The sequence below is a fragment of the Elephas maximus genome, chromosome 24 (genome assembly GCF_024166365.1).
Source record: "Elephas maximus indicus isolate mEleMax1 chromosome 24, mEleMax1 primary haplotype, whole genome shotgun sequence".
Lineage (NCBI taxonomy): Eukaryota > Metazoa > Chordata > Mammalia > Proboscidea > Elephantidae > Elephas > Elephas maximus.
The window spans coordinates 50,420,428-50,435,136 of NC_064842.1; the positions used below are offsets into that span (position 1 = coordinate 50,420,428).

Genomic DNA, 14,709 nt, shown 5'->3' on the forward strand with positions numbered 1-14,709 from the left:
GAGATAATCAACAGATAAACATACAAAACAATAAAATGTCAGATAGTAACAGATGGCATGGAGAAAATGAAACAACTTTAATTGTCGGTCTAGATTGGGTGGTTGGAGAAGGTCTTTCTGAAGAAGGGACATTGAAACTGAGAGCCTTCAGAAGGAACATTCTAGGCAGGAGCAACAGCATGAGGATTGCTGCTAGCGCACAAACAACAAGATGCCTATGTGGCTGGAGTACAGAAAACAAGGTTGGGAACCTGTAATAGAAGAAATCACATAAGTAGACAGGTGACAGCCCATAGAGAGTCTCATAAGACAGAATAAGAAGTTCATAATTTACCCGTGCTTTTCATTCTGTAAGTTTGTGCCTTTTTATTACAGCAACGATAGAAAACTAATACGTATGGCAAATGAATTTCTAATTTTAGAAGAAACTGCCCAACCAGAGTAGATATCTCTGCTTTCCAATATCTTATCCTTCTTTCAGAATCGCCACATATTCTACTTTCATGAAGCCTATTCGTATTCACTGATCAACGGAATAAGCCACTGGAAAAATTTCCAAACAGATCACTCTTACAACTACCAAGAAAATGGCTTGGAGTGAACGATAATAGAAAACACAAATTATTTCTGTGATTAGGTTGGTGGTAGTGGAGTTGGACAAAATGTACCAGATTTAGTATTTGTTTGCAGAGATAGTCAACAGGATTCCTGCTGTATTGGCTATGGAGGTGAGGAAAAAAGATTTTTGGATTAAGACCTAGGGGATGGTGGTGTCTTTTATTGTAGGAAACTATTATTTTAGGTATATGATGCAGAGATGTAAACTAAGCAATAAATTTGAGTAGAGAAGTTGTCAATTGACAATTAGAGATTGGTCCCAGAGACATAAATTTGGGAGTTATTAGTTAGTGTTTCAAACTATGAGTTTGGATAAGATTAACCTGGAAAGCAGTACAGACAGAAGAGAGAATGAAGGATCAAGATACTCCAATATACAGATACAGCAGAAGAGGAATTGTTTATAACAAAGACTGAGATGTGGTAATCTGTGAAGGTGGAGAAAGGCCAAGAGAGTATCAAACCATGAAAGCCAAGAGGAAAAAAAAATATATATATACACTTTGAGTAAGGAGGTTATAAACATTTGTATTAAATGCTGAGCTGTCAAATAGGATAAGAATAGAGAAATTACCTTTGTATTTGGAATATGGAGTCCTTGTTAATCAGAAAAGTCTCAAAGGGATGGTTGGTTCAGAAGACCAACTGCACAGGGTTAAAGAAAGAATATGAGTTGGAAAATGACGCAGAAGTTGAAGCAAGTTTTGCATATTGTTGGGAATAGTTTCGTAGAGAGGGAGAAATTCGTAGTGTGGAAAGAGGAGATATTTAAAGAACTAAAATTATGTTAAAAGCTGAGAGGGCAGAAGATCCAGAATACAAATGGAGTGGTTGGCTTTTAGCAGGAAAATGTGCACTAACTTCATGTTTCAGGAAAGAAGGCAAAGTGTTTGAAAACATTTGTGGAATGTGTAGGTAAGTTGATAGGTTTGTGGTGTGTGAGAAAAGGGAGGTGTTCTTGTCTGATTTTCTCAATGAAATATGAATCAAGGGCATCAGTTGAGTGTTCAGAGGTGTGAAATAATTGTCACAGGGAGTGAGAAATGGAAAATACTAGAAAGTGTTATAAGATTTATTGGCAGGGTGGAGTATCTATTTGGGAATGTGACCATGAAATTATTCATTATTATTCACAGTACCTTCGTGTTTTCTTCTAGCAACATTCAGGTGCTCAAGGATAGGAACAGATTACGAGGATTGCTGAATTTAATCAAGATTTTCCAGTTGTGTATAATGGAATGAGAGTAGACAGGGAGTGAGACAGTGATTATGACAAACACCGGATGAATAAAGAGGGGAATGAGGACATGGGGAAGCAACAGATAATGAAGTGTGATGAGGTTAGTGAATCAGAAAGCTTAATAAAACTGGAGAGTGAGAGGTTAGAGTACTAAAATAGGAGAGCTGGAAGGATAGAAGTTTTGGTAATAAAAAAGGATGCTTGAAATCAAGATTTCAAAAGTGGTCATTTATGATGACAAGATCAAGATATGCATGATCATGGGAAATATGGTGGAAGACGTCTTCACTGGAATGGAGAAACTCAAGGAAGAGCGAGGCCAGGCAGAATGCTAAGTACGTGGTTCACGTGGATATTGAAGTTACCAAGATGTCAAGAGTAGGTATACAACGGAAGCCCGTGAGCCAGGTACATGTGCCACCAATGATTTGCCCAACTAAGCATAATCTCTCCTTATTTCGAATTTTCTTTTTAAATTTTTTACCTCCTTCATAACATGTTTTATTCTTTGCTTTATGTGTACTCGATTTTTTCCCCCTTCTTCTAGATTTGGCAATGTGCTCAAGCTTGTTGCTATTGCATATAGTACAAAGCACACATTTTACAACCCAATGTTGTAGTAAATAAACAGTGGCCCTAGGAAGCCCATGATTGAGGATAGAACCATTTTATTAAGGGCCAGTATAGTTTTGAATAGGTAGGAGAACACAAGTCAGTGGTTTACTTTAAGGACAAAGTATATAAAGAAATTACATGTCAAAGATATGGAGACAATCAAAATTTATTTTCAGAAGAGATTTTTCGGTTCTTAAATAGTACAAAAATAAACAGACATTTATTTCCAGGCTTCCTTTTTACATAAGTTAATTTAAATATACATTTGTCTGAGGCACTAAAACATTCACATACAGATCCCCAATACTCAGGATCAGTCAGCAGGTGGATGTGAAAAACAAATCAAGTTTTCTTTTGCAAAGATTAGTGAAGTTAAACAATTTTTTATACTTGCACTTCTAACAGTGACTATTTCTTTTTTAACATGAAACCTTTTAAGCATATAATCTTAAAGAAAAATTCCCCTGAGTTATTTCTCTAATGACACTTGTCTCATTTCTCCTACTTTCCAGAGACACTTTTTTTTCAGTTATTTACACAAACACTATATTATCTGTAAGTAGTGCCTGATTTAAAAATATTAAAACCCACAGTACTTTGTACAGAATATTTTCTTAATAAATTATGGTTGAATGAATTAGTGAAGCACCCACAGGTTCTTCAAAGAATGCATAAAAGGTCAGTACTATAAGGTCAGTATCACGGCACATCCAGGCTAGTGAGAGACAATGTTCTCTGTGGGCTGGTGTGTAGGTAAACCCTAACGACATGAATTCTAACCTTAGCTGTTTCATTATACTGTAGTTGGGCTACAGTATAATTTATTCACAAATCTTAATCTAATCATTTTATGTTTCCATAATAATTTAGAGAGGTAACTCAAAATAAGAAATATTGATTCTGACATAATGAAAAAAAATCAACGATTGCAGGCTTAAACCAAGTTTATAACATAAACATCCTAATAAAACATAAATAATAATCATCAATAAATTAAATAATATACAGTACCAGAAAAATGTCAGCTGACAATGAGATGTGGAAAAGAAGAAGTATCACCTTGCTGGCAGCTGTTCAGGAATTTTTTTTTTTAAACAAGAAAGGGCATTCTTTAGAATAGGAATGTAACTTCCTTCTGTACAGAATCCCTACAGTTCTTTCTAAGACACTAACCTCTTTGGTTACAGATAGCTGAATTATAAGCAACATTCTCTGTTTTTCCCTTAAAGTAAGCTCATGCTCCGTCTTCTTAAGAGCTTCTTTTTTTTTTTTTTTTTTTAAGTCATCTTAACCAAAAAACTAATTGCCATCGAGTTGATTCCAACTCATGGTGACCACATGTGTGCCAGAGTAGAACTTTGCTCCACAGGGTTTTCAAGAGCTGATTTTTTGGAAGCAGATCACCAGGCTTTTCTTCTGAAGCACCTCTGGGTAGACTCAAACCTCCAACCTTTCAGTTAGCAGCTAAGTGGGTTAACTGTTTGCACTACCCAGGGACTTAATTATCTTAAGAGGCCTTAAATAGTAGTCCTGAGCTGAGATTTCCCTGAAAACTTGCAAAAGTTTAGGTAAGAAAATATAGGCCAAGAGTCCAAAGACAGACTAACTCAGATCTTAAAACTACGAAAACAAAATAGAAGAGGTAAAATGACCAGAACAGAGTTTCTCTCAGCAAAATGGCTGAAAGTGAATCAACGGAGCAGCATGCAGGTTATCCGGCTTGATTCAAACGTACATACTGAGTTGGCTTAGTCAAGAATCCAATAAATTAATGTGTCAAATGAATTTACGGATTTTTCAGAGGCATTCTATGAGGCCTTTGCTACCTTTTTGCACTGTACCATGGACTGCTAAGTCATACTGTGCAATAGTAAATCTGAGAAAACAAACTGTAACCTAAGACCAGCTCAGTAATTCAGTAACCTCACAGCAAAATCTCCTGAGCACCAGGCCTGCAGTACTCAGTAACAGAAGTCTGTCCTTCAAGAGTTTAAACGCAAAGTTGAACTATACTTTGGTTTTCTTTGCTGTTGTCTGTTTTAAACATAGGATTTTTTGGCTGCTATAGATTTTGTTTGATATTAGCCATATAAACAAATTCTGGAATCTCTTAAATGTTCTTATTTTAATTGAAGATATGCCCGCAGTGGCTCCACCACCTAATACATCTGGCATTTTGATATTCAGAGGAAGGTATAACAATAACATTAAGTAGATTTTCTCTCTTAAGCAATGTTTTAATCACTAATTTGCACTGATTTTATAGATTTAAATTTGTGACAGCTTCTATTGATGGAAGTACAAGTTTATTTCCTATACTTTAGTACAGGAAATAAAACAAGCTTTTAAAAGTGATTCTACCCTGCGACGCATTTTTAAACAGAGCGCTCCTGTTTATGCACATCCTCTGTTACATTCTCAAAGCCAATTTTAAGTTGTTTCAATGCTGCTTTAAAAAAAACTGACCTGAGATTATCGCTAGTGTAATTTAGAAATGCATTTAAAAATGCATTTGTGCCTTTGTTTGTTTGTCTGATAACAGATAAAATGTCTAGAACCACTTCAGTATTCCAAAATTTGAGTTGCTTCTGATGCAACATGGAAGATACACTGGCAATATCAACAGTGCAGAAACTTCCAGCATTTTGCCATCTTGTTAACAGCATTTGGTTTTTGTTAAGTGTTCTTATATGTTTTTGTTCTTATTGTTTCTGCTTTTGTTCTTATTATAACACAAACTGTCTTCCCCTTTATCATGAAGAAAATACGTCTTCAAAGCAGTAACATACAAAAAGCTTCACAAGTATGATCCCTTTCTCTGCAACAGGAGAACTGCTTCCTGTTACAGATGTAACATGAGGAGTGTAACATAAATATTATTAAATAATTAAGTTAGAGGAAATACTTCATATAAATAAATAAATAAGGTCAATAGACTTTTATAGTTCAGTTGAACGTTCTTTTAGCAGTACTCCAGGGTTGATATCATCTAGTCTGGAGTGGGATGAGCTTGCATTAATGACGGCTGGTTTGCTGAGCTGTGAATCTGGAACACTGAATGCGGTGTAGGGACAGCCCTTCACGTTATTGCAGATGAGAGACTGGATTGAGGCTGTGTTGATGATTTTAAAGCCTACTTCTCCACCAAAAGTGCTAGGCTTCCAGTAGTTAGGAGAACATATAGTATTACCCATGAGTCCTTTCAAGGAGAATGGTGCTCCCAGTTCTACCATGGTCTCACCGAAGATGGCATCTGGACGAGGCTTTTCTACCAGAAGGGCAGGATAGAGTTCCATAGCATCAATGTCACCATAGAGCTCCTCTAACTCTGCAGCCATTTCTTTCTCTCCTGTAAAGGTGAGAAACAGAGTCAACCAAGGTAAAGCTTTAAAAAAAAAAAAAAAAAAAGTTTTACCCTCTTGCACAATTTGTTTTCAACTTATCTGTTGTTTCAATTCGACCCCTGATTCTATTAAGGGGCTTAGACTATTTCTCACCGGTAAGGTCTTCAAATGACGTAAAGGGTCTCATCCGGAAGCGTTTGCGGTACTCATTGACAGACTGGTACTTCATCTCTCTGCTCTGATCAATAGATGCCTGTGCTACTTTTTGTACTGCAGGTGCAACATTCCTGCCACCGGCAACCTGTGGAAGATGAATAAAGTTGTAGGGCAAGATTTGTAGGCATATTTACAATTCCTATTTAAAAGCATTCCTTGGGTACAAAATAACACTGACGCTTTCTGTAAGACATTGTCCGTCTTTTCTGAAAAGATGTTTACATACTTAAATGAGAGTGGTGCTTCAAATTCAATGGAACATTAGTCTAGAATGATTCTGCCTTTTAAAATTATAAAATCTAAAAGATATTCAAGTCTCAAATACTTACACTAAGATTACAGCAAGTTTTTGAAGATTTCTATTTTTAAGGTATTGACATTTATTGCTTTCTTGGCAATAGTTGAAAAAAATTTTAGTTTAGACTTCTCAAAAAAAAAAAAGTTAGGCTTCTTATGTTAAAAATATTTTACTAGTTAAGCTTAAGAATAGTCATTTCTGTGACAGAAATTTGAAAGTTACTGACTAGTCTTTCGTTTTTGAATAATAACACTTACCCTGCCAGCAATTTGCCTGGTGAATGATTCAACAAACTGGGTAAGTCCATGCTCCAGTAATATAGAGTTGTTGTAGATAAACTGTTGATAGCTGTACTCCTGGTTATCAATTTGAAAGGCGTCAGGTAGAAGAGGGTGCCAGTGGTAGAGTGTGTTAAATTCAGCAGCAATACGGTTTTGGTACTGGAATTCTTGGTTGAAAAGCAGCTCGGGGTCAAACTTCAGTTTGAAGTTATAGCCGCTCAAGTGCTGCACATAGTCTTCAATCACAATCTTAATAGTCTCTCCTATTTGCACAAAAAGAATTAAGAACATTAATCCTTTCTGATCACACACTTTCAAGCAATTGAAATACAATTTTATAAATTTCATATTGCTTCACCTCTGTTTTTTGGTTGACTTTTGTTTTTGTTTTTGTTTTTTTTTTTTAATGTCAAGACAAAAGGTAATTCATGACATTACCCCTCATGCTCAAGAATAAAAATGTGGCTCTATGGGCTATTTTTGAATGAATATTGAGCATGTGGGTTTATATTTACTATAAAGAGACAGTCCCCCCGAATTACTCCAGCAAAGCAAAGATAACGAAGTAGTTTTCTCTGGGCAAGAGGTTTTCTTTTTCTTTCTTTTCTTTTTTTTTTAAGAGGGTTTGATTTAAATTATTTTCTCCTCTTGCTTACCTATCAGTATGAGCCTGCTTGTCTGGAACAACTGCTCGTCGTCCCATTCTGGATGCTCCTGTCTAAGCATGTCGCACACCCTGTTATGTTCCCGAAGCCAGATTGTGGCATACATCATCAGGCCAGGCACCAGCCCAAAGACCTCCTGGCCCACAGCAAACCGCAGGTGTTCAGGGACATGAGGCGGGTAGATCATCTCTGCCTGAGTCTCTTTGACGGTGGGAGGATACATCTCTCCATCAATTATCTAAAAAAAAAACAGTAATATATAAACAGTAACGAAAAGGGTTAAGAAAGACATTTTTTATGACTAAGGATTTTAAAATATGTATCTGGGTGGTGAGTCACAACGAATTCTTAACATTCAAATGGAACACACCTGATATTTCATTTTTCCATCCTTGAAAAGGCGCAGTTTATGCTGTCTATCCAGAGTTTCACCATAAACATGATTTAAATCCACCTAGGAAAGTATGGAAAAGGTTCAATTTGTTACTGCTGAAGTTGTTTTTATATAAAATGTCTATTATATAAGTTATCCTTAAATAATTTGATGATTTAGCTTGCCTTAATTAAAACTGTTTAATAAAACACACATTTTTATCATAATATCAAAACACATTTGTTTAGCCATTGAAGCAACAAACATATGTATCTTGTTTTCAATGGTATTAATATCCCATATGGGACTTACAAATATACCATATACTTCACTATAATTACATAGTATTTTTAAACTAACCATCAGATAACTTATTAAAAAAAATAAGTTAACCATCAGATAACTTATTACAGATGTAAAATTCTTATTGATGTATTGAAGCCATATTACTGAAATCCAGGAGAAAATAAAGATGTAAAAACATCTCATTTTATAGCATTTAAAGCTGTATAATCAAGACACTAAAAAGTTTTCAAAGTCATGACATTCTGCAGTAAAAACATATTAACCTAAAAACATGAGAGTCATAATAGTAATAATAATAATAATCTCTATGTATGTATGTCTAAGCAAGGCAGTGAATTAAAATGAAAAACTCCATTAAGGTTTTTTATAGATATGGAATTTTTTAAAAAGAGGGTGAATTATTTGGTGTAGCAAACAATTGTTTTTTGTTTTTGTTTTTGCCTTTACTGTTAGCCCTTCACTAAGATATGCTGTAATTCTAATCTGACTCTGTCTCACCCCATGGCCCAATCCTTTGGTGAAACCTGGTCCTCGCTTATGATCTGTCTTGAAAAACTGATGGGTGAAGTGCTGGGCAAAGAATGTAAACATCATATTGGTGCCCTGGGGATCTGGGATGAACTTTCTTCTCAGAAGAAATTTTTCCACAATCTCTTTCGAATCAGGAAGTTCCTTCTTTCCTGAAAGATGAGAAAGTTAAGGTAAGAATTCATATATTCAAGGAAGCAGACAGTGATTGTCAATTTACCAAGGCATTTTTCACTTACAAGATAAATTGTGAACAAGATTGCAATATGGGGGAACAATTTATTATTGATTTTATCTATTTTTATTTAACTTGTTTAAGCTGAATTTTAATGAAATAATTTGGAAGTATTAAGATATTATACCAAAATGCTCACTCACTATCATGCAATAATTTACACAGTCTTTCTTAAAAAGTAATTTCTGCGTATATATTCATCTAAACCAAAAACCAAACCCACTGCCACTGAGTCAATTCTGACTCATCGCAACCCCACAGGGTTTCCCAGACTGTAAATCTCTAAGGAAGCAGACTGCTACACCTTTCTCCCAAGGAGCCGCTAGTAGTTTCGAACCACTGACTTCTGGTTAACAATTGATCACTTTAACCACTGTGCCACAAGGGCTCTTTATTATATATTCATAATAAAGGAAAAATATACTTTTATTAACAAGTAGATGACAATCTAAGGTCGAATTTTCTAGACAGCAATCCAACCCCTAGTGCAATTAACACATCTTTGCTTCTTGTAGCTTACCTTTCACCCCCATGGGAGTAGGACAGTCATGAGGTACAGGAGGAAGGGCTCTGGTGTAATAGGAGAGGTTGGAAAAGGCTTCCCAGCTTTTATAGCCATAGTGAACATTATAAGTCGGCGGGCTATCAATCAAATGTGCTCTTGCTGAAATTTTCAAGAAAAAAATATATTTGTTGCCATATGCAAAGCAAATCAAATCAACTTAAAATAGGAAAGTAGCACTAGAAACTGAATTCAATTCCAGTGCTCTAAGATCCCGGAACACACACACACACTCGATCCCGACTCATAGCCACCCTACAGGGCAGAGTATGGTTTCCAAGGAGCAGCTGGTGGATTTGGACTGCCGACCTTTTGGTTAGTAGTCAAGCTCTTAACTCCTGTGCCACCAGGGTTCTGATCAAAGAGTGTGTATTTTAAAACAACTATACTTTAAAGTCTAATTGCCACTTGCAACCAAAAAAGAGGAAAGAGTGATTCATTAGAATGGATCTTTCGTTAATTTACGCAGCAATCTAGCAATCTTGATTTTTCAGACAATCGTTCACTTCCCAACAGGAATTGCTGGCACGGCACTCACTTTACAGTTACAGAAAGGTTTTTGTTTTTTTGGTTGATCCAAATAAAAATTAGCCATTCTAAAAAAAAAAAAAGGGTGCTACACATTCGGAGCAATTCCATGGCTTATTGCCACTCAAGAAACAAAGAAACAAGTGGACCACAATTTCCTTTCAAATTGGCAGGGTCAGTGGGAGAGCGAAGGGGAGATGAAGCCTGCAGGGCTATGAGTAGAATTATGACTACGAATTTGAACTGTACAAACTGGATGAGACTCAGAGTTCAATATTTTTTGGCCATTAACACAGAAACTATACTGAAAAGGTATATTTGAATTCACTTTGTCAAGGTTGGAAATAAGTTTTTGGATTAGGCTAAGTAGTCAACAATAATGTAAAGCACGCTTTTCTTTTAGGAAGCTGAAAATCTTAGAAAGAGACTCATACTTACATGTCAGCACGTATTTCATAATGGCATTTCGCAGAAAGGGGATGTTATTGACAATGTTCCAAACTCCCTTGAAATGGGTAAGTATGTAGTGCACTGTGTTGGGGGTGGGTTTCAGTAACATTTTTATTCTTGTCAGAAATTCAGCTGCAAAAAGAGAAAAAAAAAAGGGGGAGAAATTAACATGACCAATCATAAGGCATAAATCTGTCAAATAAAAACTTGTCTTTAGCTCCATCTCAAATGCCGGCACCCAAGGGTGAACTTACGTGTCGAACAGTTTTCCCCGTAGAATCCTGTACGAGTGCAGTCGCATGTGTACTGACCAAACCCTGTGGTCATACATACTCCGCGATTTTGACACGGGCTGGAACAGCAAGGATTTGCTACAATAAAAGTAAGGACAGGAAATAAATCATTCTTTAGTGTCCTCATCTTCACTTCAACATTTAATTGTTTTACTTACTATGTGTTATGGATTCAACTGTGTCCCCCCAAAATGTGTATCAACTCAGCTAGGCTGGTTCTCCGTATTGTGTGGCTGTCCTCCATTTTGTGATCTGATGTGATCATTCTATCTGTTGTAAATATTAACCTCTGGTGGTGTAGTGATTAAGAGCTATGGCTGCTAACCAGAAGGTTGGCAGTTTGAATCCACCAGGTGCTCACTGGACACTCCATGGGGCAGTTCTACTCAGTCCTATATGGTCTCTATGAGTCAGAATTCTACTCAGTCCTATGGGGTCCCTATGAGTCAGAATTCTACTCAGTGCTACAGGGTCATTGAGTCAGAATCTGCTCAAAAGCAACTTTTTTTTTTTTTTTTTATGAGGCAGGATTAAAGGCAGTTATGTTAATACGGCAGGACTCAATCTACAGGATTATACTGCATCTTCAGTTAAACTCTTTTGAAATACAAAAGAGAATTAAGCAGAGAGGAGTGGGACCTCATACCACCAAAACAGAGGCCTGGGAGTGGAGAATGCCCTTTGGACCCAAGTACCCTGTGCTGAGAAACACCTAGACCAGGGGAAGATTGATGACAAGGACCTTCCCCCAGAACTGACAGAAAGAAAGTCTTCCCCTGGAACTGGTGCCCTGAATTTGGACTTCTAGCCTCCTAAACTGTGAGAGAATAAACTTCCGTTTGTTAAAGCCATCCACTTGCGTTATTTCTGTTATAGTATCACTAGATTACTAAGACATTATGCGTCGACTTTACAATAATAAACTCAAGAGCTATACAGGTGGTAGAAGGGAAAACAATTTTTTTAACCTGCCTCACAAAACAGTTAAAATTTTGAAATACCAACTTCTTATTCTAAATAAGAGTAACAGAATATTCAACCTGAGAAATCACTTCATTAAGCCTTTTTCTTAATAACTTTTTAGGTGTCCAGATTAGCATTTTTAGGAAGCTCAATAACTAGTGGTTTAAAAACCAAAATGAATGCATCCAGTCAAAAAAATTTTAGGGTATTTTCGAAGTAAAATATTTTTAAAAGCTTTTGCTTATCTTAAAAAAATGACTTTGTGCTTTCCGGGGGGCAGAAAAGCACTATCATATTTCAAACAATTATTCCCGTTCAGTTAGAGTTGGTACCACCACAGACAAATATTTCCCATATCCGTAGAGGATCCTATATTGTCATCCTGACGACCCGCAAATCAGTTTCACTATTCTCACTTAGCTGGTGAGAAAAGTGAGGCTCACACCGGTGAAGAAACTGGTCCATGAACAACACAGCTGGGATCGGCATCCAGGTTGTTCCTCCTCAGGTAGTCCAAGCTCTGTACAAAGTTATGCAACTTCTCCATCCGGAGGAGAGTGTTCGGCACACTAGCAAGGACCAGGGAGTCGGAGCAGAAATTCTGCCCTGGACCAGGAACCAAGGAGACCCCGGTGTGGCGCGTCAGGTACTCACCTGCGTGGCCGAGCGCCAGGGCTGCGCACAGCAGCAGGACGCGGGCGAGCATCTTGGCGGCGGCGGGCGCGGTGCGAGGCGCAGGGCAGGCGGAGGGTAGGGCCGTGGAGCCCAGGCTGCAGAGCTGGAGGAGGCGCTATTGGGGAGTCGCTGGGCGTACTCCTGATGCTCGCCGCCAAGTCCCTTGACAACTGGAAGCTAACGGAGAAGCTTCCCCTTTTATGCGTGAAAACCGAGCCCACGTGACGAAATGCCTTGACTGTTTCTTCCCGCCTCTCCTTAACCTTCCGCATCTTTTTTTTTTTTTTCTTTTTCTTCCGCTCCCCACTTCAATAATTGCGAAAGTCCTGGGGTGGGAAAAGAATTTTTTAACCACGTAAACTGGAAAGTAAGAAACCCGGGACGCCGCCCTCGACTGCCCCACGGTGGCTGCAAAGCGGCCTGAGCCTTCCCCGCTGTGGTCCCCCCTCCTCTCCCCGCTGTGGTCCCCCCTTCCCCTCCCCGTCCCTCCGCCCCCGCGTCCGTCTGGTCGTGCGCCAGATTGCTGGCCTTCCTTCCAGCGCCGGACCCAGAGCGCCCGAGAGTCTGCGCTGGCGGACCCAGGGTGGGGGCGCTCGGCTTCCTCTCCGGGAAGCCGAGCGGTGGCCATTCAGAGGACGCAGAGAATCCCCTCGCGCGTCGCCGCCCGCTCGTCTTGGCCCCGGGTCTTTGCGGGAGGGGGCGAGGGAGTCACAAACGGGACAGACTGGAGCGAGAAAGGCTAAAAGAGGCTGACAAATTTTACAGTTTGATTTTAGCGACGACGAGGCACATACATAACAAATATATATATATATAGGCACTTGTATTTGTCGAAGGAGGTATAATAGCCATAGTCACTGTACATAAGTTTTTTTTTAGCTAAGTTTTTGTTTGTTTTACATAAAAAAAGAGATACTGTCCTCCACCACCACTACATTCTCCTCTACAGTACCACTCCTAAGCTGTTATCCCTGTGAGCGCAAGTGATCGCTAGTATATTTGCTTTCCTCTAATGAACAAGCAAAGGAGCCCTGGTGGCGCGGTGGTTAAAGCGCTTGGCTGCTGCTAAGCGAAAGGTCACCTCTGCAGGGAAAAGCCTTGAAAACTCGGTGGGACAATTCTTCTCTGTCCTATAGGGTCGCTATGAGTTGGAATCTGCTCCGCGGCAGTGGGTTTGGGTTTTTCGTTTTTAATGAATACGTGAAGCTGAGGTGCCCAGGATTTACAGGGATGCTAAAAGTCCAAAACATACCCTCTTGTGCCTATCTTTCTCTGCCGCATTGTTGCCGCCACTTTGATCACCAACCAGCCCTTCACAGAAAATGAAAAAAAAAAAAAAACTCTTTCGTTTTTGCTCACTTTTCCAAGATGGTAAGTTGTGATAATGGGTCAAAGTAAAACGTAGCCTTTACTTTTTAGTTGTCTGGATTTATTAGAGCTAATTTTCTGTTCTCATTTTGGAGCAGAGTTAGCTGAGGAACTGGATGTAAAGGAGGAATAATTTTTGGTAGTTTTGCATTTAATCTTCCTTTCTTTTTATTTTCTATCTACATAAAAAAAAATTTTTTTAATGGTAGTGGTTGGGGGGGAATGGGTGAAGATGAAATACTAATTTAAAAAAAAGCTGCAAATGGAGAATAAAAAATTCAGTTAAGCCATGAATTCTTAGCATCATTAATGGAAACCCATTCCCGATGAGTTGATTCTGACACATAGCAACCCTATAGGACAGAGTAGAACTGCCCCATAAGGTTCCCGAGGAGCACCTGTTGGATGCAAACTCCTTACCTTTTGGTTAGAAGATGAACTCTTAACCACTAGTCACCAGGGTTTCCAGCATTAATGGAAAAAAGGTGACATAAAACCTGAAGTAAAACTACACCCAAGCCCACTGCACCAGATCTCTCAATTTGTAGATGCTTCACACACACACACACACACACACACAAACAAATAGTAAATGAAAAAAAAATTTTTATCATTTTGTTTAATGTACACATTATCTGATTCTGCATGAGACACAAATGAGTCAAACTCCATCTCACCCAGGAAGCCTTTTTCGTGCCGTACTAGTATTTAATCATTGCATTGTGACACTCCCATTTATTGCACTGAACCTTACATGAAATTTCCACTGAGAGCAGAGATCATTCCATTTTTCTTTTAATTTGGATTTTCTGTTTCATTTTAATTGAGAAGGTTTTATTTACTCAAATGTTTAATTGGTATTTGGAGCTACTAAATCTAGCTTTGTTTAGATGCCATGTAAGAATCCATGCTATGACCAAAAAAATCAAAAACCAGACCCATCGCTGGCGAGTAGATTCCGACTCATAGCAACTCCGACAGTGTACTAAAATTCTATACTGTAACACTGAGTTCATTTTGAAGTTGTAGTTATCACCTACCTCATCAGAAGTTAACTGTATACCTACTATATGTGGAAGGATGTTCTGTTGTGTGTTCTGAGGTACTCTGAACTCAAAGATGAGAACAAAATGAAGCCTCAAGAATAATCA

At 38.3% G+C, this 14,709-nt stretch overlaps 1 protein-coding gene across 1 annotated transcript; it reads right to left on the bottom strand.

Moving 5' to 3' along the window:
* Positions 1-3,730: 3,730 nt before the first annotated feature.
* PTGS2 (prostaglandin-endoperoxide synthase 2) lies at positions 3,731-12,415 on the bottom strand. Its single transcript, XM_049868380.1, has 10 exons — positions 12,170-12,415; positions 10,514-10,630; positions 10,248-10,391; positions 9,240-9,383; positions 8,455-8,636; positions 7,648-7,731; positions 7,269-7,515; positions 6,589-6,875; positions 5,971-6,118; positions 3,731-5,822 (listed from the first exon to the last, which is right to left on the bottom strand). Exons 1-10 carry the CDS (start codon positions 12,219-12,221, stop codon positions 5,413-5,415), a joined length of 1,815 nt encoding a protein of 604 aa, XP_049724337.1. The 5' UTR covers positions 12,222-12,415; the 3' UTR covers positions 3,731-5,412.
* Between the last annotated feature and the right edge of the window lie 2,294 nt (positions 12,416-14,709).

Excerpts from the sequence above, each read along its gene's own strand:
- PTGS2 (XM_049868380.1), bottom strand. The coding sequence starts at position 12,221 with ATGCTCGCCCGCGTCCTGCTGCTGTGCGCAGCCCTGGCGCTCGGCCAC. Across the intron at positions 7,516-7,647 it reads ATGGAAAAATGAAATATCAG|ATAATTGATGGAGAGATGTA; the intron begins GTGTGTTCCATT and ends TTTTTTTTTTAG. Across the intron at positions 5,823-5,970 it reads GTCATTTGAAGACCTTACCG|GAGAGAAAGAAATGGCTGCA; the intron begins GTGAGAAATAGT and ends TCACCTTTACAG.